The 25,124-nt window shown below is 43.5% G+C and overlaps 1 protein-coding gene across 2 annotated transcripts in view; it reads left to right on the top strand.

Moving 5' to 3' along the window:
- The window catches only part of TRMT44 (tRNA methyltransferase 44 homolog), a 275,854-nt gene that overhangs the window by 194,182 nt on the left and 56,548 nt on the right, over positions 1-25,124 (top strand). For both annotated transcript variants that reach the window (XM_078678533.1, XM_078678536.1), the window contains one exon: positions 12,913-13,019. In XM_078678533.1, the coding sequence (XP_078534659.1) occupies positions 12,913-13,019 (107 nt within the window). The remainder of the gene's footprint in view (positions 1-12,912; positions 13,020-25,124) is intronic.

The raw sequence follows: 25,124 nt of genomic DNA on the forward strand, positions 1-25,124 counted from the left end.
CTTCCTGTGATTCTTAATTTACTTAACAACTCCTTAAGTACAGGCTTGGTACCGAGGGGGTGGAAGCATGCTCTTGTCCTTCGTTATTAAAAAAGGAAGTTCTTGACCCACTTTTTTGGTCCAATTTTCATCCTGTTTCTCTTCTTTCTATGTTTTCTAAAATTTTGGAGCAGCACATTAATACCTTATTTCCTCTTTTGGTAAGAGATCTAATTTGTTAAATCCGTCTCAGTCTGGATTCAGACATGGCCACAGTACTGAGTCTGCTCTCCTTGGGGTCAATGAGCACCTCTTACTACAACTCGACTCCAGGGGCACCTCTGCACTCATGCTGTTGGATTTGAGCGCCGCATTTGATACGGTGTCTCATTCCATTTTGTTAGACCGCCTCGAAGCCTGTCTTTCCTTACTGACCGTACCTTTCAGGTCTTCTCTAAGATAGTGAGATCGCACACGCTTGAGCTAACCTCTGGAGTTCCTCAGGGCTCTATTTTGAGCCCCTTACTTTTTAAAATATATGTTCGCTCCTTGGCCAACATTGCAGAGAAGTTGGGTCTGACTATCTTCTCCTATGCCCACGATACTCAGATCGTCTTCTCCCTTTCCGCTGCCCAGCACCAGTATCCTTCCATATTGCAGCTTGGCCTGAGGAATGTTTCATTTTGGATGACTAGTAATGCCCTGAAGCTAAACAGTTCCAAAACCGAGGTGCTCATTCTGGGCCATAACCCTGAGCTGTGGGGTATTAAACACTGGCCTGACTATTTGGGCCTAGTGCCTGTCCCTGTTTCCAAAGTTAAGAACCTAGGCTTTATTATTAATCAAAAGCTCTCCCTTAAACCAGGGGTCTCCATGCAAGCCTCATCCTGATTTGCTGCTCTCAGATGGATTAAAATAATCCTTTGGTTAACCCCACTGGCAGCTCAGAGAACGGCCCTGCAGGCTTTTGGTGATATCCAGGTTGTACTACAGCAACGTCCTCTATTTGGGTGCTGATGAAGCCTCTTTACTCCGCCTACAAGTCATCCAGAACACTGCTACTCGCTTTCTTTTCCACCTGCCTAGATCTGCCTCTGCTTCACCAACTTCACTGGCTTAAAATCAATAAGCTTATTGAGTTCAAGAACCTTTGCTACATGTTTTGTGTCAAATGGTGCCTTGCTCCTTCTTACATTAAAAATCTACTTACTCTTTATGCTCCAGCTCGACAGCTGCGCTCTTCAGCCTTTCATTATTTTCAGTTCCCAGGTTCCGGCTTGTCCGTATTAGGGGTCGCTCCTTCTCCTGTCTTGGCCCCAGGTGCTGGAATGACCTCCCGATTGACCTTAGAAACTGTCAGTCCCTGTTGGCCTTCCGTAGGAGCTTAAAGACATGCTGTTTAGTGAATTAGTCTGATTTCTTTGTGATCTTTGCCCTTTTATCTCTGTCTAGCTGTATCGGCCTCCACATGTCTAGCGCTGGGAGACCCTGTCGGGTAGCTGTGCGCTTTATAAGGGTAATCATAATAATAATATTCTTTCCAATGCACTACCCTATTTCTCACCCTGTAACTCTAACATTATATTCTCTACCTCCACTCTCTCATTCATCCCAAACCCCATACCTCTACTATGGCCCACAAAATAATCCTTTCAAGACTCTTCCCTACTCTACACCTCCTTGCATCATTTCATACCTCTTTAATTTTTCTGATCCCCCCAAAACAAGCCTTTCAAAACTCTTCCCTCTAACTCTTCCCCTCCACCGCCCTTTTACTCACCCCAAGCCTCCTCCTACTGCTATGAGGTCCAAAATAGATTTCTAAATCCTTTCCTCTTATATTCCACCACTATCCTTTTCAATCCAAATACATGTCCACCACTCAAATTAAGTTCATACTTCACTATACTAATTCACCACTAATCCTTTATGGGTTCTAGAGTAGCGTGTTACTTGCCGAAAAGGCGCTTCAGCACCTCACCAGGGGTAGCAAGCGCTATATAAATGCAAACCTTTTTCCTTCTTCTTTCTCTCTGCTATATTTCTCAATCCAAATAACTGACTAACATATCCACCACTCAAATTACTTTCATAGTTTACTACACTAATTCAGCACTAATTATTTATGGGTTACGGAGTAGCGCGCTACTCGCTGGAAAAGCACTTTGACGCCTCATCGGGGTAGTAAGCGAAATATAAATGCAATTACAATACAATACAATCATTCCTTACCTAGGGTATCATCTGAAACTGTGGACCATTCAAACCCTTGCAGTATCGATGTTTGATTGCACTGATAGCCTGTGCCTCAGTTTCCCATGCTACAAAAATGATAAAGGATCTAAATTCATGCAGCAAGATTATTACTTAACCTCCACTATAGGTGGCACATTACTCTTGTGCTTCTAGAATTACAACGGCTGCCTTTAGCGAGACGCTCTGCTTATAAAAATCCCTATATTCTCCACAAAACACTCCATGGAAAAGGCACAAGGTAGCTGCAATGAAAGTTTTAACAGGATTTCCAAAGCAGGACACTGCACTCAAGATTAACACATCATCTGGTTGTCCCTGTCTACAAGAAATGTCCTTTGGAAGATTCTCATTCTCAGGGCAAGCAACATTACTATTGAATTCCTTACCAGCCAAATTACAAAACATGCTAAATAATCTAAGGTGAAGGAATACTATCAAAACAACATACACAGTTATCACAAGACTTGGTCACCTCCAGATTCTCATGTATCTTTTCATCCTGTTCTCAATGCAGAAACCAGCTCTTGTCAGCAGAGCAATGAAGGTGGTCCTTTCCCTAGTTCATTCAGTCCCAAATGGTTTTATGCCAGGGTGAGACATGAGGTACAACATCAGGTGACTGAAGCTGATATTGGCTGGCATATGAATTGCCGGGACCAATTTTACTTTTAAGATAAATATTCCTCATTGTAATGGGAACTACCTATTCAGGGTTCTTCACATAACATACGTAGGCTCTAGATTCTTGTTATATATGAAGATCCTTTTGATGAGCACAGAGAACCTGGTCAGACTAGGTCCAGGTACAATTTAAAAGTTGGTGGAGCTTTTTACATTTCTGTAGCTCAGAACAGGAGGCCAGCCAGCTAACCCTTGGAGTAAATCTGGTAGTCCTCGGTTCATGCAGCAAGGCAGGCCTCAAGCAGCAGGGTAGTCCTCTGAGGGTAGAATGCATGCTTCAAGCAGCAGGGCAGTCCTTTCAAATACATGGCAGGCTTTCTGAGCATCTTCCACAGGTCCAGGAGTGAACTGTGGGTCAGATTTATCTACCTGGTGCCAGCTTTACAGTGGAAGAAACTTCTAAAGTGTTACTGTTAGAACCGGCTATTTCTGGTAGGCTAAGGCTGATGCCAAAGCCAGGCAGAAACCACCATTCTAGTCAGGGCAAGGAAGTCACACGCCAAGATAACCCCTGCTCACCCTCTAGGTAGCTTGGCACGAGCAGTCTAGGCTAAACTCGGAGGCGAAGTGTAAAGCATTTGCGCCAGCGCACAACCGCAACAACATACTAGGTACACCACAAAAGAGACTCCACACAAGGTTATATTAAAATAACTTTTGTATTGTCAAAACATATCAGATAGAAATCACACATGTACATTGTGCCAACTGGCACGGCAATATTCACAAGGGATTATTTACAAGACAGGGCCACATGGGCCACTGTCAGAATCAACACTTCGCAGATATAGAAATACTTGTCAGAAATTAGAATAAAAGTATATAAACTTCACTGTAACACAAAGTAACAGTTATAGATCACATCCTGTATCTACTGGGAACAGGTAAGTACCACCTACGCAACCCTAAACCCTTAGGAGACTGTCACGCAGGGGACCAGGACCTCACTAGGACCACCTGTACTAAAAAGAACAACACCCTAAGTATCACACAGCATTTAGGGGTCTAAGAAAGAACACATTACCCATGATGCATAAATATACATTCCGAGGAGTAGTAAAGAAAAACACATAATGCATAAACCTACACATTCAGCGGTGTTAAGAATAAAGCACATGATGAAATAAAAATACACTCAGAGGTACCAGAATAATACAGTAGCGCAAAAGTCACATGATGTCTACAAACATTCAGAGGTGCAGGAATAAAACATGATGCAAGGAAATACATTCAGAGGTGCAATAACCATACAATTGCGCAAAAGCTCACATAAGCCACCACCTGTGGCAGTCCCTAGGCCAACTGGCCTTGTTGGGGCTAGAACGCCCTGAGTCTCAATGTCAGGGGCCTAAACGATGCAGGTGCCCACTACTTGCTGGGCACCTGGGAACACTCACAAGGGCCTAAACGCTGCAGCTGGCACTAAGTGCTGCGCAGCTGTGACTGGCCTGGCACCACTGTGCCCTCTCTGTCCCTCTCAGGGACTCCCTCTCCATCTTGCGCCTAAACGGTGCAGCTGCCCACTAATTGCTGGGCAGCTGGAGAATCATTGGCCCTCAGGCGCGAACTGCGCCACGCTGGAGCCACACAGGCTCTACACACACCTATTTCCACGTTGGAGCCACACAGGCTCTGGCATTACTCGTGCCCAACGTTGGAGCCACACAGGCCTCTAAACTGCAACTGCCCTTGGGGAGCCTCGTGGGCTCGAGCCAACGTTGGGGCGACCCACTGCCATCCGGGGCCGCCCTAGATGCACCCAAAGTCAATTATGCCCCTACGAGCCTCTGGGCTCGCCAAACAAGATGAGGCCCCTTGAGCCTCCCTGGGCTCGCAAAACGCGTGGGGGCGACCCACTGCCAACCGGGGCCGCCCTGCGGGTCCTTCCTGCTATGCTAGCCCCACGCCCCAGCCGTAGCCACCCCAGAGCCCTCTGCAGAGCGGGGCGGCTGAGCACACTGCACCAGCGAGGTAGGCGACCTCGCACTTCAAAACCCAGCCGGCTTCCACTCACCGGCTCCTTGGACGTGGGGGGCAGCGTGTCTCCTTCACCTCGCCCGGCAGTGGCGCTTCCCTCGAGGGTGAAGGCGGGGCTCTTCCTGCAGCACGGAGGCCTCGCGGCGGGGGCGGTCGAGCTTCTTTCTCTCTGCAGGGCTCCCTCGGCACACGGGAGCCCTGCCAACCGGCCGCCTCGTCTCCTCGGGGCTCCCTCAGCCGAGAGGAGCCCCGCACACGGCCGCCATCTCCCGCGCCTTCCTCTTTCTCCCCGGGGCCGCCTCGACCAGCCAATCCCGTCGCGGCCCCGCTGACGAGTCTCCTCTCCTCCTCCAATCACGGCACGACAAGGGCCATGACGCTGCGCCACACGGGCCTATCCCGTCGCGGCGTTGGTGAGTGGGCTCGGCTCTCTCAGCCAATGAGAGCACGGCGCCTTCGGTTCTTTAGGCAATTCCAAGCCCTGGCGGCGGCGGTGAATGGGAGGCAAATGCCGGGTGGGCACCGGTTTCTTTAAAAAAGAATAAATCGAGGTAGGCACTCGATCGGCCCAATCAATCAAATAAACAGAACACAATAAAGCGCTCCTAAGCGCTATGGCCAAGGATAAAGCGCTCCTACGCGCTAGGGGGAAATCAAGCGCTCCCAAGCGCTAGCAAACAGGTAGAGCGCTCAGGGGGAAGCTCAGCGCCTCCAGGCGCTAGAAACACAGTACCAGCGCTTTCCACAGAAATATGCAGCTTCTCCATGCTGCAATGGTCCCAGAGCTTCCCAGGGGTAAAGCCAAGTCCCCCCATCAGCCCAGGTAGGGCAGAGGGGTCCCCCAGGAGTCCAGGGATCCAGGAGAGTCCATCAGGAGTCCTCCAGGCATCCAGGGGCTGGGCAGCGCCCACCCCCGGTAGATTCAAGTCAGCCTCAAGAACAAGAACATTTTGGAAGGGGACACAGCCCCTTCTTATACACAGAAAAGGCTTTGAAGTCTTTGTGCTAGCGAGCCCTGAACCCTGGGTGTATCTGGTTTCCCTCTCCTGTCAGCCTCAGGTCAGAGGTGACAGTGGGCCATCAGGAGGGAGAGCCAGCATGGTGGGCTGACAGGCACAGCCCGGTACCACCAGATGCTCTTTCCTCCCATCCCTGACAGCAGATGGGGGCCTTTCATCCTGGGGCTGGCTCCGACCCCCTCCGGGGGCCCTGCAGCCCCTGTCCCACTCAAACCAGACAGTAAATCCACAAGCAGGCCCAGGCACTCCTGGGCCAGGCTCATCACCCAATCACGTGCCAGCTGATTCACTACACAAATATGCCAACTTCTAAAAGTGGCACTTCTAGACTAGACACAGCCATGCCGCATATACCATTATGCAGCATTCATTCTCACGAGTTCACACATATCAAACTCGACCCTGCACTCCCCACGCATCAGGAATCTACCATGGCATACATATTCCCCATTCATTCCTATGGGAGGGCAGGTTGCTCACCACACATACACAGAGAGCACACGCACTTTACACTGTACCACAGTGAAAAAGTGCGCAGAGGACTAAAAATCACCAACCCCGGTTCCAAAAACAGGCTGGGAAAAAGCAAAAAAGTCTCGGGGTGAACCTGCCCAAAGGACCGGGTCCAACAGTTACCCCACAGATGATTCTGTTATTTCCTTTCTCCCTGCTCAGGCTGCAAGGGGTCTGGGATGACAAAAGCATATTGTGAAGTTCTTTATGAGTGTGCTGAGGCAGCACCTTTGAAATGGAAGTGGGGCAGGCAACAACTCTGCCCCTCCCATTGTGGCAGTATGGCCCATCCTGCCAACCTGCAACTCCCCCTTCCCCCTTTGTCTCACTGTCTCAGAGGAATACACAAAGGCCAATTGCCACTCGAATCACAATCATGTGACTCAGGACACAGACTGTAGGCACCAAATGTTAGGACAAAAAACTAGAAACTTTCTAAAAGTGAAATTTTCATACTTGTGACTTAAAATTCAACTTTAACATTATGGAGAATTTTAATTTATAATTCTTGAGAGATCAAGCATGACATATCTACCTGTTTCCAAACAAAAGGTATGCACATCTAGGCATCTGCAGAATATGGGGTGGAAGTCATCTCCCAGCTGCCATAGCTGCAGTGATGATATTAGAGACTTCTTGCCCACTGTCTAGGGATGCTAATTCATTCTGGGCTTTAGATGAAATATTGCCCACTCCTTAACTTAAGTGGTGGGAGATCCAGTTGATCTGTCCCATAAGATTGGACTCCTCAGTGTAATAGAGGAACTGGACTACACAAGAACTGCTCATCAATGGTTGGGATGAGACTCCTGTTGGCTAAAACCCGAACCTCCATTCAGTCCCACCACCACTGATGGGGGCGGGAGATGAGGAAACATATTGGCTGAAAGCAACCAATCTATGTGCTAGAGCGTGTCCCAAGAAGCATGCCACAATATGGGGTCCTTGGTGGGACTACTTTCTCATGTCTATAGGATGCTCAGGCGCTACTAACATTGTTGGCAAATATGATGGGGAAAACCCTAAGTGAACCTGCACACCTTGCTGAGGCTGTGCTTAATTTAGGAGACTTTGGTATGTTTTATTTGTATCTACCAAGTGCATGTCGTGTGTAATGGCAATGAAGTTGATTCTAACAAAAGAGTTTATTGGTGTAAGTGTCCCTCTAAACCTCTAAATACAACATCCGGGACATACAACAATTTTTGATTGGTGTCGCCAACGATACCCAGCCCATCCTGTCTCTCACCAAGAACCCCGAAGACACCAGACTCTGCTTCCAGCAAGGAATGAGGGACGTCGCCGCCTGGATGAAAAGCACTTGCCTGAAGCTCAACTCAGAGAAGAACGAGGTCCTCATCCTCGGACCCTCCACCTCCGCCTGGGACATCACCGGGTGGCCCTCTGCCCTCGGTATCCCACCCACCCAAGCAGACCACACATGGAACCTCTGCATCATCCTCGACTCCTCCCTCACCATGACGAGAAACACCCAACGCGTTTCGAAGTTTCCTCACTTCTTTTTCACGGGTGAGGTTACATTGTAGCCATTCTTTTTTAAAGGTACAACACATTTTGCAGAACTTGCACGTGATCTATAAACATAGGAAAAACATTGCAGTTACGCTCACTGTTAGTAGCCTGGTATCAATAAAGAGTTAAGTACATTCTGTTTTTTGAAGTAAAACAAAAACAAAAAAATTCAGTTTTTCAGTATTGTTTTTCACTTAATGGCCTTGTTTACATTACTCGAGTGGTACAACCTCTCAGTTCGTCTGTTCTAAACAGACAGTCTCTTTTGAACAAGACAATTCTGCCCAAGTGGGCCAGCCATTAGGAAAATAAATGGTAACTGTGGACACACCGTGTTCTCTGACCCAAAATTAAATATGTTTTAGGAAACATTTGTAAATTGTGACACTTCAAGCCAATTCTGCCCCGGTGGGCATAATCGATCCAGAATATATACGTTATTCAATCTTCACATCTAAAAATGAAAATAGAGAGTGCACCTTTTAGTAACAGAAAATAACAGAGTGATATACAATTAAAATCATATTTACATTATGGCCAGACAGCTCAAAATGGTTTCACTACAGATAAGCTTACAGATGAACTGAAAGTTCCTCATCGAGGTTAAGACCATCAGGTTGCTGCGTTTTGTACTTGATTATAAATTTGGACTCTAGTCTCCTTAGCTCTCTAATTCTATTTCCTCCCCTCTCTTTTGCTGGAATACAGTCAAGAACATAACATTTCAAGAGATTTGGGTTCTGATTGTGTACAGCTGAGAAATTGGGGGCAATGGGATATTGGCGATCCAAATTCTTAATACCCCCTAGGTGTTCCAGTACTCTTTTTTCGCCTTGTGGAGCGGCGTACTGCTTATATAAAACTTGTTACATGGGCATTTTAGGGCATATATAGCGTATTCTGTATTGCAATTCACATGTTTAATTATTTTATGTGGTACCTTCTCTGATGAAATGTTGAGACTTTTGCAATTTTTGCTATGCTTACAGGCTTTACACTTGTTGCAAATGAAAAAGCCTTGATTTCCACTGCTCTTTTTCTCTTCCTTAATCAGACTTCAAAAAATTGAGGAAGAGATTAAAGACAAAAAAACAAAGAAAATATTATCGCGACAGAGTCGATTACGAGAAAGGACAGATTTTGACATTTGGGAAAAAGTTTGACCATACTGGTTTTATTTACCTTACACAAAGTTCTGTGTGTTCTGTAGCTACTGTGATAAATATACCCTTTTTAAGATCAGGATTATCAGCCAGCAAGATCTCTTGTACACAGGGGTTATTGGTGCACCACAGTTGATGATACCTTATTAATGCATTGCACACATTTCACATTTGTCTCTGTTTGCCATTCCACACAGCACTATCACTTAACACACTTTTTTCCACACCCATTGTAATCATGCATCAAGTTTTGGAGCTTTAAGACCACATTTATTATTTGTGGTTTTCCATCCTCTTGAGTCCCATCGAAGCACCGCTTGTCTCTCCTTCACCAGACAGACCAAGTTTTCCATTAGACGTTGATTAAATGTACTTCTTATGCGACATCCAACATGTTTTATGAGGCAGTGGCTACCAGATAGGATTCAGACAACTTTAACTGGTGTTTTCATATCAGTGCAAGTACTCGTGCATCATTTAAAAACATGACAGACTGTGACATACTACAGCCATGGTAATGCTAGGAACGGTACACTAATAAGCAAACAATTAAATAATGTAACAAACTAAATCAATTCATCGACACAATAACGTAAAATAATGCATTGACCTTATGAAGTAAAAGTTAAAACATTATCTTGAGCAACAAAGCAACCGTAAACTACTTTACTGTTTGATGATCCTTGTATGTTCAGTTATCCCAGTAGAGCAGTGGTGGCTGGTAGGGGACAGTGGCGCAGGTGGGTCAGAAAAAAATAAAAAATAACTTGCCTGTGGTTTGCCACCCGCCGCCTCTCCTCCTTGCTGAATCCTGCCTCCCAGAAGCACCCAGGCTCGCCTAGCCAATAACGATGCTACCTTACAGCAGTGTCATGATTGGTCAGAGCACTGTGGTTCGGCGCTCAGACGGGGACTGGGGGTCTGTGCATGTTCTCCACCCCGGCTGTACAATACAGCCGGTAGAGAACACGCAAAGTGCACATGGGCACTTAAGGTGCAGAAGCCACTCCTCTTCCCTCTGGGTCACGGGAGCCCAGCACCCCCCTCTCCCATCCCCCTCTCCCACCGCCCGCCCTAGCATGGAGCTTGCAGCCAACGTAAAAAGAAAGTGCTAATAGTGTTCAGTTATTATCATTTTATTTTTCCTTTGCACTGCTCTTAGAGCAGTGAGGCGATGCTCCTCCGCCCTGGCGGAGGAGCCGCCGCTGCAGTAGAAGGTATACCAATGGTTCCTCAATCAGTGAGGAAGACCAATGCATTCTCAGCCAATTCTTCCACGAGTTCAGTTCCGGAAAACGTGATGTGCTGTTTCCCTAGCCCAATCCACATCAAAGGAGGTGCCACTGTTCACCCAATGGAATAGAGCTTATTTATAGTCGTTGACAACTTCTCAGACCAATTTGTGTCTCGACTCAGTTCTCTATTCGTGAAATGGTAAGATCACAGATTGGGCCTCAAACACCCCGGAGTTCCCTGACAACTGCATTTATGTCTCTCTGCCTTTTCTTTGGACGTGCACCACCTATGATGTAGTCCCACGTTAAGTCTTAGCATGAGTCCACTGACCTGCTTGGAAACATTCAGGATTCTAAACATTGTGCACTGCGCCTTGGAAGTTTTTCTCACGAGCCTGCTTGTAGCATTTGCAACAACAGGAGCTGTTCCTTCTTGCATCCTGGTGCACTAAAGTCTATTAGCCCACCTAGACTTGCCGCTGGCCCTCTTCTCATTACCAAACAACTAGAGATAATGTGGTGAGCACTCCCCCCATTAGCACCAATGCTTGTGCCTGCTAGGAGAAGACTATATGGAGGTTTCCACGGTTTGTACTCTGGTTGGGATAGTGTTTAGGTAGACGGTCTTATGGGTGATAGGGTTCAGTTGCTCCTTCCACGGCTGGGTTTAAATCTCATCACGAGGAAAAAATGAAAACTCCGAGTTGAGGTGAGAACATGTTTATTTGTTAAAAACATTACTAATGTTTCCAGAGAATGAAGGAGAGTCTCCAATTGGTAATAAATCAAACCCTCCATCGACCGATGGATCAAATATGGGCACACAGTTTGTGAAGCCTTTGTTAGCTATTTTGTTATTATTTCATTCATGCCAAATGATGTAAGCTTGTTAGTGTTGCTCTTAGTAATTTCCTAAGTTATGTAGCTAAGTTCTGCTTACCTAATGTAATTTAGAAATGTATGAGGTTACAACACATACATTTACAACGCATGCCTTTACACCGCAGTTTTGTACATCGCACTCCATTGCATCGCATGACACTACATCGCATTTTTAGAAACTACCTTTACAACGCATTCCATTACATCGCATTATACCTTTACAACGCATGCCATTACAACGCATACCATTACATTGCATTTGCGGTAAGTATTCAATCAATCAATCAGTACATTTTTCGAGTTGTTTATGACGTTCCGGAGGTGGGGTGCGATGATGGCGTCTGCTTTGTTGTAGATGTGGTGGGGGCATGGGTCGGAGGGAGAACCGGAGTGGATGGTATTCATGACGTGGATGGTGTCTTCTATGCTGATGGGGGTCCAGTCGCTTAGGGTGATCGTGGGGGACCTTGGTTTGACGTCCGGTGGTGGTGTCTGGGTGTCAAAGCTGTTGTGTATGTCTGCGATCTTGCGGTAGAAGAACGTGGCGAGGGAGTTGCAGAGGTCTTGTGATGGTGTGATGTCATTGTTGCTGGCGTTGAGGTTGTAGAGCTCTCTTACGATGCTGAAGAGTTCCATGCTGTTGCAGGTGTTGTTGTCTAGCCGTTCTTTGAATGATGTCCTTTTGGTGGTGCGGTTCAGCTGGTGGTGTTCGCGAGTGGCGTTCTTGAGGGCTGTCATGTTTTCTGTCGTCCGTTCGTGGCACCAGGTTTTTTCGAGCGTGCGGCACGATTTCTTTGAGTCTTTCAGGGCGTCGGTGAACCATGTAGTTTTTCTGTTGGTGGTCTTGCCTGGGGGGTTCTTCAGCGGCGCAAGGTTGTCGGCGCAGTTGGTGATCCACTGTGTGAGATTGTGAGCGGCGTCGTTGGTGTCGGGGGTGTCGGCTGGTGGGTTCTGGCTCAGTGATGTGGTGAGCTGGTCTGTTGTGACTTTTCTCCAGCATCTGCAAGGGATCTGTAGCGTGCGGTGGTGTGTTGTGGTCTTCTTGTAGGTGAAGTGGATGCAGTATAGGATAGTATAGGGGTAAAAATTACTATTCTAACTCCAGGGGGTGCAACAGTAGGGTAAGTGTTGGATAGTGTAGGCATTAAAATTACTATTCTAACTCCAGAGTGTGCAACAGTAGGGTAGGTTTTGGATAGTGTAGGGGTACTATGCGTTGTAATGACATGCGCTGTAATGGTATGCGTTGTAATGCTTGCGTTGTAGTGACATGCGATGTAGTGTCATGCGATGTAGTGTCATGCGTTGTAATGCCTGCGTTGTAGTGGCATGCGTTGTAAAGGATAATGTGATGTAATGACTGCTTTGTAAGTGTAGTGCGATGTAATGGTTGCGTTGTAAAGGATGTTTCCCGTAATTTAGTAAGTTACCGATTTCTAATTTTTGTATTTGAATTTACTTTATAATGATTATTACACAAACGTCCTCCTGCATCTATATGAGTTGGGTTCATAAGATCCCTTTTACGCAAAGCTAATGAAACCTGCTTTTAAACTGCTGCCTAGCTAGTTTACGACAATGTGCATGAGATAACATGTGACTGTTGGCCTTCTTATCTCTTTGTATTATCATTTGACATTTATTCAATAAATAAAAATATTTTCTTTTCTTTAGGAATGTGCAATTACACCAAATGATGACTTTTTATTCCCAGATGTTGACTGGTTAATTGGGAATCACTCTGATGAGCTAACTCCATGGTTACCTGTGATTGCAGCCAGGTATGTGATATAATAGTTATTTGCCGTAAAGAAAATGTATTCTTTAAGTCTGTTTTTAAAACAACGACTGGTTCAATCCACTACGTGGAGGAGTGAATGTTAATAAAAACGCAACACAAGTTGCAACTCCTACTGCAATGGAAATAGTGTGTAAAAACAAACCTTTTGACTGATATATGAGTGAGTCACTGGTCAGGAGAAAATAAAGACCCTATACCCATGCAGAGACTCTGCTGATTTCAAACATAGGTGTGAAAGTTCTCAGATGTCCCCTTGGCTCTCCTTTATGTAGCTTGTCAAAAGTAGGAGACGTAAATAAACTAACCCAGTGGCCATACTGGTTTATCTTGTATACCTATGTGTTGTGGCATACGATTGCATTTCGGCAAGAAAAGTTCTACATAGTAGCAGGAAGACAGTGCCTATGGCAAAATTACTTGGCTTAATTTTTGGGTGCAAAACATATAATATGGAAGGTCTGGTGTTTGCAAATGTTGTTTGAGAGACAGTATAGAGACTTACAAGACATTAACATCAGGAGAGAAGTAAGGCATGAGAGGAGATTAGTAACAGTTTGACATAAGTCTTGATGGTGGGTTCAAATGACTATAGAGAGCGGCTAGATCATGAATCACATGGTCATCAGGGAGCTGGTTCCAGTGATTAAGCTCCTCTAGATCAATGAAAGGAACACAAGACTGTGGATGAAGGCTTAGGAGAGCCAATTGAGGGTAAGAGTTATGGATCGGTTGCCGTTTCTGGTCAGCATTTGAGATGGGTAACTAGGAGAAAAGCTGTTAAAAGGTTTGCAATCAGTCATTAGTAACTTGTACATTATTTGTTTCTTTTGTTGCTGAGAACCAACCAATTTGGTGATGACGTTCAGCTATTGGGCTGTGCTTGGGTAGATTATTAAGATCCTACTAGCAAAGTTTAGAACTATGTCTAAGCGTAGGAATGAATAAAGGGAAATAACTCCTAGTGCAGTAATCTAATTGGGTAAGGACCAGTGCTGAGAATAATGTTTGGCCATGTATATTGTGATGCAGGGACCCAACTAATTTTTCAAATGTTAAGTACTCTTTTGTATGTCTTTAAGAACTTGTAATTTGTCAACAGTGGCTGACTTCGTTATAAAGGACTTCAGACTTATTATCTGTTTAAAATATATGATAAATAATGTAGGAATTATAGTATCTGCGGAAAATATTATAGGAATTGGACTATATGGAGAAAAATACATGATTTCAGTGTTTGAAAAGATGAACTTAAGGCAATGAACTGCTTCAGCTGCAAGTATCGTACTTTGAGCCTTTAGATTGAAGATAGGTGGCAACGGAAGGAAAAGGGAAGATGAAAAGAGAAAACAAAATATTAAATGATATCCTTTAGAAAGGGAAGAGGACAGAGCATTTGGGATCTCCAGCTGGTGGACAATTTGGTGGGGAGTGTTGTATTCTTTGTTAGTGTTTACTTATCTTAGCAACAGCTGCTCGGCAACAGCAAGCTTTCACTACTGGAATCCTGTATGTGGTGTCCAGGAGACGGTAGCTGATGCTGTTGAGGAGACAGCTATTGGGGGTTGTTCCTGATAACTTGAATAAACCTTCTTATCAAATATCCTGGAAGTCCTGTCTTCAAAAATGGCGACGAGGATGGAATAAAGCAGAAGAAGAAGGTTATCGTTTTATGGGGATTTTGTGAGTATTTATTTCATTTTTACTTGAAGACCCCCAGCAGCAAGAGAAATTGCCTCATGATGGACTTGAAATGGTTGGTGAAATGTTGCAAGTAAAAATATTTAATTACTTACATAGTAACCTTTTAGTTGCTGGCCGTGTGTGAAGGAGAGCACGAGCTGTGAGGACGCTTATCTTTGGATGCGCATGCTGAGAAGACGTCAGATTGCGAGTCAATCTACACGCTGGTATAGTACTTGAATGCGACTTAACAGACGCGAGTCCTTGACGTGCATTTTAAAGAGCACGAGTCCAAGCGTGCGCCATTTAAACCCTGCTGAAGCGCGTTGACCTTTTCAGCGCGAGTCCAAGTGTGCGCCATTCAAATTTCGCTGGAGCGCGTTGGCTACTTTTGTTTTCCTGCGTCCTCTGCGCCATACGTCTACCTGACGTGACCTTATACCGAAGGTCACATAGACGTGCCGCCATATTGATTGGCATACAAACACCAGGAATTAAAGACGGACGCTATTTGCCATTCACGTTTTTTTAATTATAACAAAAATGATACAAGCATCGCATGAAAGTCAACGGTGATATGGACACAGCCTATCATATATGCTCATAGTTTTGTGAATTGTTAAACTACAAGTATACTTTGGAGTACGACATTGGGAAAAGACATAGTAGTATTAATTCAAAAGTTTCTTTTACTTTTGAACAGTGACATTGAAAACAAACAGGTCGTTATTAACTCTAAAATTTTGTAAAAAGCACAGTGGTTTTACATTTAAATTATTTATTCATTAACTCAGAAATTTTAGTAAATAAGCATTTTGCAGGAGATTTTTAAAACATGACCTCACAGGTTATTGTTCCACCCCCCACCTTTCTTCAAGATCCTGGATCTCCTTGCATCACTTGGGAAGACTGGAAAGAGTCTTTTACAACGTATCTGGAAGCTATTGGTGGTGAAGATTATGTTCCCAATAGGAAATTAGCGATTCTAAAACACCATTTGGGAGTGGAAGGAAGAACTGTTTTAAAAACACTTCCTAAACCGTCTTCTGTATCAAGAAACAACAATGATGGATCCGGTGATGAAGAAGAAGATTCTTATAAAATTGCTTTACCAATGTTAGAAGAGAACTATGGCAATAAATTAATCATTGTGGTGGAAAGACACACATTTTTTTCTCGCAAACAACTGCATGGAGACAAAATTTAGCAATATGTCGCGACCTTAAGAAGATTATTAGACCTAATTGACCGCACGCTAGAGAAGGCCATTAGTATAACCAAACGTATTGAAAATACATCTTTATATGTTAAAGAGTTAACTATTACTGAATCTAAAAATGATAATGTTTCAGCAAATGTATGTAAAATAAGTGACAAAAACAAAAAGGCTAATGAAACTGATGAGGTTAAAGGTGATGAGAAAAAAAGTTACTACTAGTTTTAACAAGTTATGTTACAGATGTGGCAGTAACAGACATCCATGGGATGCTGTTCATTGTCCTGCTGCTAAAAGCAGATGTTATAAATGTAAAAGAATAGGAAATTTCTCAAGGGTTTGTAAAACTACTAGCACATTTCACTCAAAACCTGTCATTAATGTTATCAATGAAGATGCTTGTGATGACTTAGGTGAAAGTGATGTTGAAGTATATATGATTGATGAAGTTGATGACATTGCCAATGGTGAAAATTATAATCCCCCCAAGTGTGATATTTGGGTTGACGAAAAAATGTTACAGATGTCGGAGGCATCATGTTCTCCTTTCACCTTAATCAAAAAACAGATTTGGAAAGAGTTGGGTTCTAAAAGTCTTCAAGTTACTGACGTTAATCCTGTAGGTTATTGTGGTCAGAAATTACCAATAATGGGTTATTTTCTTTCTAATATTAAATTCCAAGATAGAGAAACAGTAGTTAAACTTTATGTTGTGGAAAAAGGGAAATCCCTATTAGGTTGGAGAGAACAAAAAGCTTTAAAAATTATTTTGAACCCTAACCCTCCCATGCAAGTACTTTTAAGAGAACATCATGATAAGCATGAATGGGTGTCAAAATTTCCTAATCTCGTTAAAGAAGAACTAGGATGTTTGAGAAAGTATAGACATCGCATCATTCTTAAGGAAGGGGTTATACCTAAAGTGCATAAAGTACGGAATGTGCCATAGGCTTTGAGGTATCCCCTCAAAAAAGAGTTAGATAGATTGTGTAAGGAAGGTATCATAGAGCCAATCGAAGCTTCCGAATGGCTTTGTCCAATTGTTATTGCACACAAACCGAATGGCAGTATCCGCATGTGTGTGGACTTAAGAGATGTAAATGAGTGTATTTGGGTGGACTGCCACCCTTTGCCCCAAATAAATGATATGTTAGCCACCGTTGATAATGGGAACATTTTTTCTACCCTGGATTTGTCACGTGCTTATCATCAAATTTTGCTACAACCGGAATCAAAGCACTTAACTTCTTTCATCACTCCGGAAGGAGTATTTCAATTTGTGAGTATGCCATTTAGTTTGGCATCTGCTTCGGCAGTTTTTCAAAGAGTTTGGCAAGGTGTTTTGAAAGACATTCCCAATATTCTGGTGTTTCAAGATGATATTTTAGTGTGGGGAAAGAATGTGGAGGAGCACAATGATGTATTAGGAATTGTGCTAAACAAATTAGAGCAAGCTGGTCTAACCTGTAGTCTGAAAAAATGCTAATTCTGTCAAACGGAGGTGGATTATCTTGGTCACATTTTAAATCAAGAGGGAATTAAACCCAAGTTTAAGTTAGTGGAAGATCTAGAAAAAACGCCTGTTCCACAGAATAAAGATCAGTTAAGGTCATTCTTGGGATTAGCTGAGTATTACTCGAGATTTATTTTTAATTTTTCCAATTGTGTATTTCCTCTACGAGAATTGATGAAGAAAAATGTGGCATTTGAGTGTACTGACAAGAGCCAAACTGCTTTTGAGGAGGTAAAAAAAGGTGATGCTGGTGCTGCTTCCTTAAAACCCTTCAATGCTAGTTATAAGTACATAATAGTGACAGATGCCAGTGGGTATGGTTTGGGTGCGGTGCAAATACATGAAGGCAAAGAGAGAGTAATAGCATTCGCATCTAGGACACTCAAAGGTGCTGAGAGCACGTATTCCACTATCGAAAATGAGGCATTGGCGTGTTGGTGGGGAGTGCAGCATTTCCGGAATTTTGTGTGGGGTATGAGGTTTGAATTACACACAGATCATAAACCTCTAATTGACGTTTTCTCCACCGCAGGTGCTGCCAAAGCTACTCCATGAAATGCCAAATGGATTTATCGTTTACAAGAGTATAATTTTAGTCTTAAATATGTACCTGGTGGACAAATGTAAATGCCGACTCTTTATCACGTCTTCCAGTTGATAAGGAAAATAGTGAAAATTTAGATTTAGAGGTTGAAGACTGGGTGTAGCCAAACTGAGTGATGTATGTCATACCATAGAAGAGTCTGATTGGAAAAGAGCAATTTTAGATGATTCTATCATAAAAAAGTTGTTGATTTTCTTTCCATGAGAGGGGGTTGGAAGTCACATGATGATTTATTAATTTATAAAGAAGTCTGGAGTGAATTATCTGTTGTGAATGGTATCTTGAGGAGGAACAATAAGTTAGTAGTTCCTTTACTCTGAGATCAAGATTGTTACAATTGTTGCATGAAGGCCATGATGGTATGTCAGCTATGAAGAGGAAGGCCAGGGAAGATTTCTGGTGGCCTGGCATGGACAGGCAAATTGAAAGGTTTGTTAGGGATTGTGTAGCATGCTCTCGTAGTGACAAGACACATGTCACACAAGAAACTGCCATTCATCATGTGATCTGGCCCAAGTAAGCTTGGGAAAGATTAGCAATTGACAATTGTGGTCCTTTTGAGATTCTTGGTGTTGGGTGTAGATTTGCCATTGTTTTAATAGATTATTTTTCTAAATGGCCATAGGTAAGCTTTGTGCGCAAAGTTAAATCTGACAACTTGATTGTTTTCTGTGAAGACATTTTTCGTAGAGAGGGCTGTCCCGCAGAAATGTTAACTAATAATGGACCTCAATTCACCTCCAATGAATTTTGTGATTTTCTTAAAACATGGGGCATCAAGCACTTAAAAACTCCGGTTTATCATCCCCGTAGAAATGGCCTTATTGAACGCTTCAACAGCATTTTGGGTGAATGTATACAAAAAGGCCGTTTACAATCAGGTTGAATGGAAATGTTTAGTAAAGAAAATGTTGTGGAATTATAGAACCACTTCACATTCTGTTACATGTCACACTCCTTTTTTGTTTACTCAAAGGTAGAGTTCCTTGTTCGATTGCTGTGCCCACATGGATGGAAAGATGCGGCAGGAAATTTATCAATGATGGTATCATTAGATGTAATGTTGAAGATTAGCAAAGTTCTTATGATCAAAGACACAATGATAAGTTGGTCAAAGAACCTAAAAAGTTTGAATTGGGCAATTTTGTAAGAGTGAAGTTGGGAACTATTCAACACAAAGGAAGTTCAAAGTTGTCTGACCCCAGTAAAGTTGAGTTTATTAAAGGTGATTTTTTTTAACTTTCTGATAGAAAATGGTGGAATACTAATCGAGTGGCCACATGCAATGAAACGGAAGTGCGAGAGTGGTTAAGTAAAGATGTACCTAATTTCAGTTCAGATGTGAACAAGGAATCAAAAGAAGTTTCTTCCAAAAGAACCTGTACACCTTTCAGTACCATGTCTGAGAATAGAGTACCCAGCACACGTGTTAAGAAGTTACAAGATTAAATTTGTGATTAGCCTTATTAACAATTTATGTTACGAATTTGTTATCTCTTCATACGAATAATTTTTTCTATTTAAAGAAAGAAGAAATGTTGTATTCTTTGTTAGTATTTACTTATCTTAGCAACAGCTGCTCGGCAACAGCAAGCTTCCACTACTGGAATCCTGTATGTTGGACTCCAGCAGACGGTAGCTGATGCTGTTGAGGAGACAGCTTTTGGGGGTTGCTCCTGATAACTTGAATAAACCTTTTTTTATTTTTTTTAGACATCCGGCACATATATATACTTACAACAATACAGTAACCAAGAAAAAAAAACACATGAACAGGATGTCAGTTATTTATCTTGAACCCTCCCTCCAAGCAGCATCCTACCTCCACCCCATAGCCTCCCCCCACCCTCTTCCCGAAACCATAGGAAAGTCTTACTTAAATTAAACCAATATATACTCTATCATAAGGATACTTTTTTCACCAAAATATATTTAGATATTGCCTCCCTGTCTGAGCTATAACTTAGCTTACACACCCTATTTTTAAAAAAAAGATCAAGACATGGTTTCATTAATCCAGATACTTATTGCAGACCATATATCAAAGCCTCTTTTCCTGGCTCTCAGACCTCTTCGTTTATATATTGCTTTCTCCCAGCGATAGGTAGCTAGCAATTTCCCCAGCCAGCAATGAACTGAGGGAGGTTCTTTATCCAACCAAACAGTAGCCAGGCAACGCCTAAAAACAGCCATCATAATGAAAAGCAGAGTCTTATTAGGATCTGTCATTGCCTGATTGCTTACCCCCAGCAAAATGACTTGCGGCGACAGATCGACTTCAAAATCCAGCATTTGTTTGATATAGTTACCCATCTCCCCCACTAATCCTGTAAATCGGGGGCAGGTTGCAAACATGTGAATGCTGTTTGCCGCAAGACATCCACAACGAGAGCAGTGTATACCTGTCGAGCCTCCCCACTTAGAAATCCGTGCTGGAGTGATGTATAAGTTCAGCCAGGTTTTAAAGCATTGAACTTGTAAGTTTGCAGATATAGCTGCGGTTGAGCTTAGCAATAAAGAGTCCTCGCAAAACCCCACCCCAGCTTGTACCAAATCCTGCCAACGGTCAGTGTGTTTAATAAGATCATCCTCCATTATGTTACTAAGTAATACATGAAACTTGGAGATTGGTGCAGATTGTGCTCCTAATGCCACCTCCATTAAGGGGACTCTATGGCCCTGAATTACTTTTTTAGAAAGATAGTCCCTCCCTTGTAAGAATTTGAAAAAATTGTTATTTCCAACCCCAAATTTTTCCTTAATTGTATTGAACGTATGTATTGTGTTATCCATTATCAGATCTCCAGTATGCCTAATACCTTTCTCCCTCCAGGATTCCATATAACCATCATGAAAGATTCCCGGCAAGAGTTGACTATTTAATTTGAGTTTTTTCCTAATAGCCGACCAAATCTTAAATGCTTCCAACAGGACCTTAAACTTGACTCTTTTGAAGTAGGCAAAATCAATATGCCGCATCAGACACCCATGGGTCTCATCCCCGAGCAGTAACCTGTAAATTGAGGGGTAGGCTGCTTCCACAATATCAGTCGATCCTTTTTCCAATAGGTCAGTCATCTGTTGTAGGTTTGCTGCCCAGTAGCATATCTGGAGATCAGGGACAGACCACCCATCCCCGGTCCTTAGGTAGGGTCATATGTTTTAGGGCTCTATGAGGGCGTTTCCCAGCCGACAAGAATTTAGAGTTAATTTGATTAAAAGCAGACAACCAGGTTTTATTAACTTCTAGTGGCTCCAAAAAAATATAGGATTCTGGGTAGACACAACGTTTTTATAATATTGCACCTTCCCAGCAATGTAAGGTGTAAACAGTTCATTCTATTGAGATCAGTCTTGGTCTTGAGTAACAGGGGCTCCAAGTTAATTTGCACAATTTCGTCCACGTTAGCGGAAATCTCGACCCCTAAATATCTAGTATTTCCAGCTACCCTTGTATTGACCAGGTCTGACCGGGAATTTTTCACGATCATTGTCTTCTCTGCATTCAAAAAATAGCCTGATATTTTGCCGAATCTTTTGGCCTCCCTTTCTACCTCCCTCATCGCATCTGCAGGACTAGATTTTGTTATGGCAAGGTCGTCGGCGTATGATAATATCTTTGAATCGCCACCCAGGGTTTGAGCTGCCTGAATCCTATTGTTCTCCACAATTTTCTTAATATAAGGGTCTATATACAGTGCGAATAAAAGTGGAGAGCAAGGGCACCCTTGCCGTGTACCGCGTGTGATTTTAATTATATCAGCTGATGCACCCATCGCTGTGATCCTTGCCACGGGTTTCTGGTACATACATTCAATAGCACCGATAAAGCCCTTACCCAGTCCCTGCCTTTCCCTTATTGCCCATAAAAAGGGCCAGGAGACCCTATCGAAAGCCTTCTCTGCATCAAGAAATATAGCCGCCATAGGGTCTCCTAAAACCCTTGCGAAGTAAAAAAGTGTAATTATGCGTCTGATATGTTCTGTTGTGCCCTTCCCAGGTACAAACCCATGTTGAAATGGAGGGACTAGCTTTCCAATAACTACAGCTAGCCTATTAGCCAGAATTTTAGAATATATCTTAACATCGGTATTAAGCAAAGTAATTGGCCGGTATGATCCAAATTCCATAACTGGTTTGCCTTTTTTAGGGAAAACTATAATATTGGCACTTTTCCAGGAATATGGAGTGGACAGATCTAGTTGTGCTCTTCGAAAAACTTCCAGCATCAATGCCAAAAGCTGTTTTTTAAACTTCCCCTGGTATTAGATTAGGGACCGACGCTTTGCCTGATGGGAGATGATCTATGGCAGCAGTTATTTTGTCCATAGTGATTGGCTCGTCTTGTCTGTCTCTCTCCTCTGCTGAAAGCTGATCCAGAGCCAGCCCCAGTAGGTAATCCTGAATTTCGCGACTCCCAGCCTGGGTGTCTTCAGTATATAGGTTTTGATAGAATTTTTTAAATGCGGTGAGGATAGCATTGGTCTCGCTCACTATATCGACATCCGGATCCCTGATTTCTCTGATCCAAGATTGCACTGTTTTCTCCCTTGTGCGTCTTGCTAGTAGATGCCCCAATCTCTCACTGCTCTCGTATGCCCTACTTCTCCAGGCAAGATATTTGCCGGCTGCTTTCTTTAGTGAGATTTGCATAATTGCGGATCTGGCAATTGTACGTTTTGACTGGCCTGCCTCCGAGTCTGCTCCAGCTGATAATATCTCTATAAGTTCGGCCTCCACCTTACCCAGATCCTCGTACAATGAACGCATCAAGGTTTTCTCTTGTCTTTGTGTCTCCCAACCGTACCTAGTAGTTTCTCCTCTGACCCCTGCTTTTAATGTGTCCCAAATGATACCTAGATTAGCACATCCATAATTATTTCCGATAAACCTAGGGATCCATTCCCCCATTTTCTGTGTATACCCTGCTTCACTTAATAATCTCCTATTGAATGTCCACCGTGCCTGCAGGGATGAGAGCTGAATATCCAGCTCAATCACCAAGGGTTTGTGGTCCGACATGACCCTGGGAAATTTGTTAATAGTACTTTTCAAGAAAAGTTCCTACGACACTAGGAAATAATCCAATCTAGCATGTACTTTATGTGGAGTAGAAGAGTATGTAAAGCCTGGGTCAGTTCCCCTTTTCACAGCCCATACATCCTCTAACCCGTGCAGTGATTTGAATTGTGACAGTGAGTTAAAAACGTTGGGTTTCCTGCTTTGGTACGGAGCCTTCTTGGTGGCAACATGGCAGCTTAAATTAATATTCAAATCCCCGCAAACAATCAAATGTAAAGTCCACCCTACAAGCTTAGTTTTTAGCCAGTCAAACAGTGCTGGATCATCCAACACTGATCCGTATACTGAACAGAGAGTGAACATTGTATTATCAATACAAACTTGAACACTTACCCATCTGCTCATTTTGTCAACCAAGCAACGAGGAAAACTACCAAAACCCTTCCGAGCCAATATAGCCACCCCCTTAGTGTGAGTTTCTTGTGTCGTGTTTGCGATAATTTGATACCCAGTCATCTCCAAAAGCCATTTCCTACATTCCTCAATATGAGTTTCTTGGAGGCATAGCATATCAGCCCTTAAAAATCGAACATCGACACTGATGATCCCTCCTTTTCTGGGGATCATTTAAACCACATATATTAATTGATGTTATTCTAATTTTCCTCATTTAAGAAAAGTAAAAGAGAAAATAAAACACATTACGAAGCCTACTAGGGCACAAGCTAAGGTCTACCATATCAACGTACCCAAAGACTATTCTTATAGAAAACTTCTTCCCTGTTTCCTCGTGGTTTCGGTGCCCCTCTCCCCCCCCTCCTTTCTCCCTCCCATCAAAAAGGCAAAACAGGTCCCTGGACCCTTGTGATGCCTCCTGCGTTTGGTTAAGCCCCTAGTTGCCCCCTACCAAGTCCCAAAAAAAACACAGAAAAAAAAAACAGTTTAAGAAATGCTGCCCTTTTTTCCCCCTTATATCTCATATCCTAGCCTATCTGTTAGAGAGCTCTTGCAAATACTCCTGGGCTTGAATCTCTGAAGAGAACACTCTAGTTGTGCCTTTGCAAGTAACTTTGAGCCTGGCTGGGTTCATTAAAAATACTACACACCCCAGCTGCTGAAAGGAAGTAATTAGTGAGCGGAGCCTCCATCTCCTCTCCACCGTGGTATGACAAAAGTCAGGCCGGACAAAAAAGGAATGTCCAGCTGCAGACCTTCTTGCATCCGGCCTGGCCTTCTCAAATATAGATGGCGGAGGAGAAAGTTGCAGAAAAATATTAAGATAGCTCTGGGTTTTTCGTCTTGACCTGGCTTTCTTTTAAGCATCAAGGGACATCTGTGCACCCTTTGCACGTCAGCGTCCCTGTTCCAATGAGCCACTTCAGGAAAGGCCTCCTGCAGGAGCTTTAGAACAAAACCGCGGATATCGTCTCCTTCCGCTTTTTCCGCAATTCCAAGTAGGCAAAGATTGTTCCGTCGCTGTCTATTTTCAAAATCCTCCAGCTTCCAGAGGACGTCGGACATTCTACTTTCATTAGAGGTGGACTGCTTATCGGAATTTTCCACGCTTGCCTCTAATTGTACTATGCGCTCTTCTAATGCCGTAGTACGTTAATTAATTTCCGTGCAGGCTTTACTCACTTTCCGGACCACGCCCTGAAGTTTCCTGGTTGTCAAATGGGCCCTCTTATGTTCCTGGTGGGCCTCAGTCTGTATTTGTTTCAGTGTTGCGTAGATTAGTTCCATTGAAGGTTGTAGCGCCTGAGCTCCTGTAGCGCTGTTTGCACCACCTTCACTCTCTGAGGCTTGGATTCTAGGTTAGTTCTCTAGTGCTCCTTCAAGCTGCGAAGCAGAATAGTGGCTGGCTTGACTGGCTGCCATCTGACGTGAAGCCCTTGTCCTTGTCCGATCCCCTATCACTCTTCTTCTTGCTGCGAAAGGGGATGCGCTTCTGGGTGTCAGGTTTCGTGACAGGGCTGCCACTGTCCTCCGTTGAGTTTTCATCAGCGCTATCTTAGAAATTTTCGCCATCTGGAGTTGCTACAGGGATACC

This window comes from Lissotriton helveticus, chromosome 2_2, assembly GCF_964261635.1.
Source record: "Lissotriton helveticus chromosome 2_2, aLisHel1.1, whole genome shotgun sequence".
Classification (NCBI taxonomy): Eukaryota; Metazoa; Chordata; class Amphibia; order Caudata; family Salamandridae; genus Lissotriton; species Lissotriton helveticus.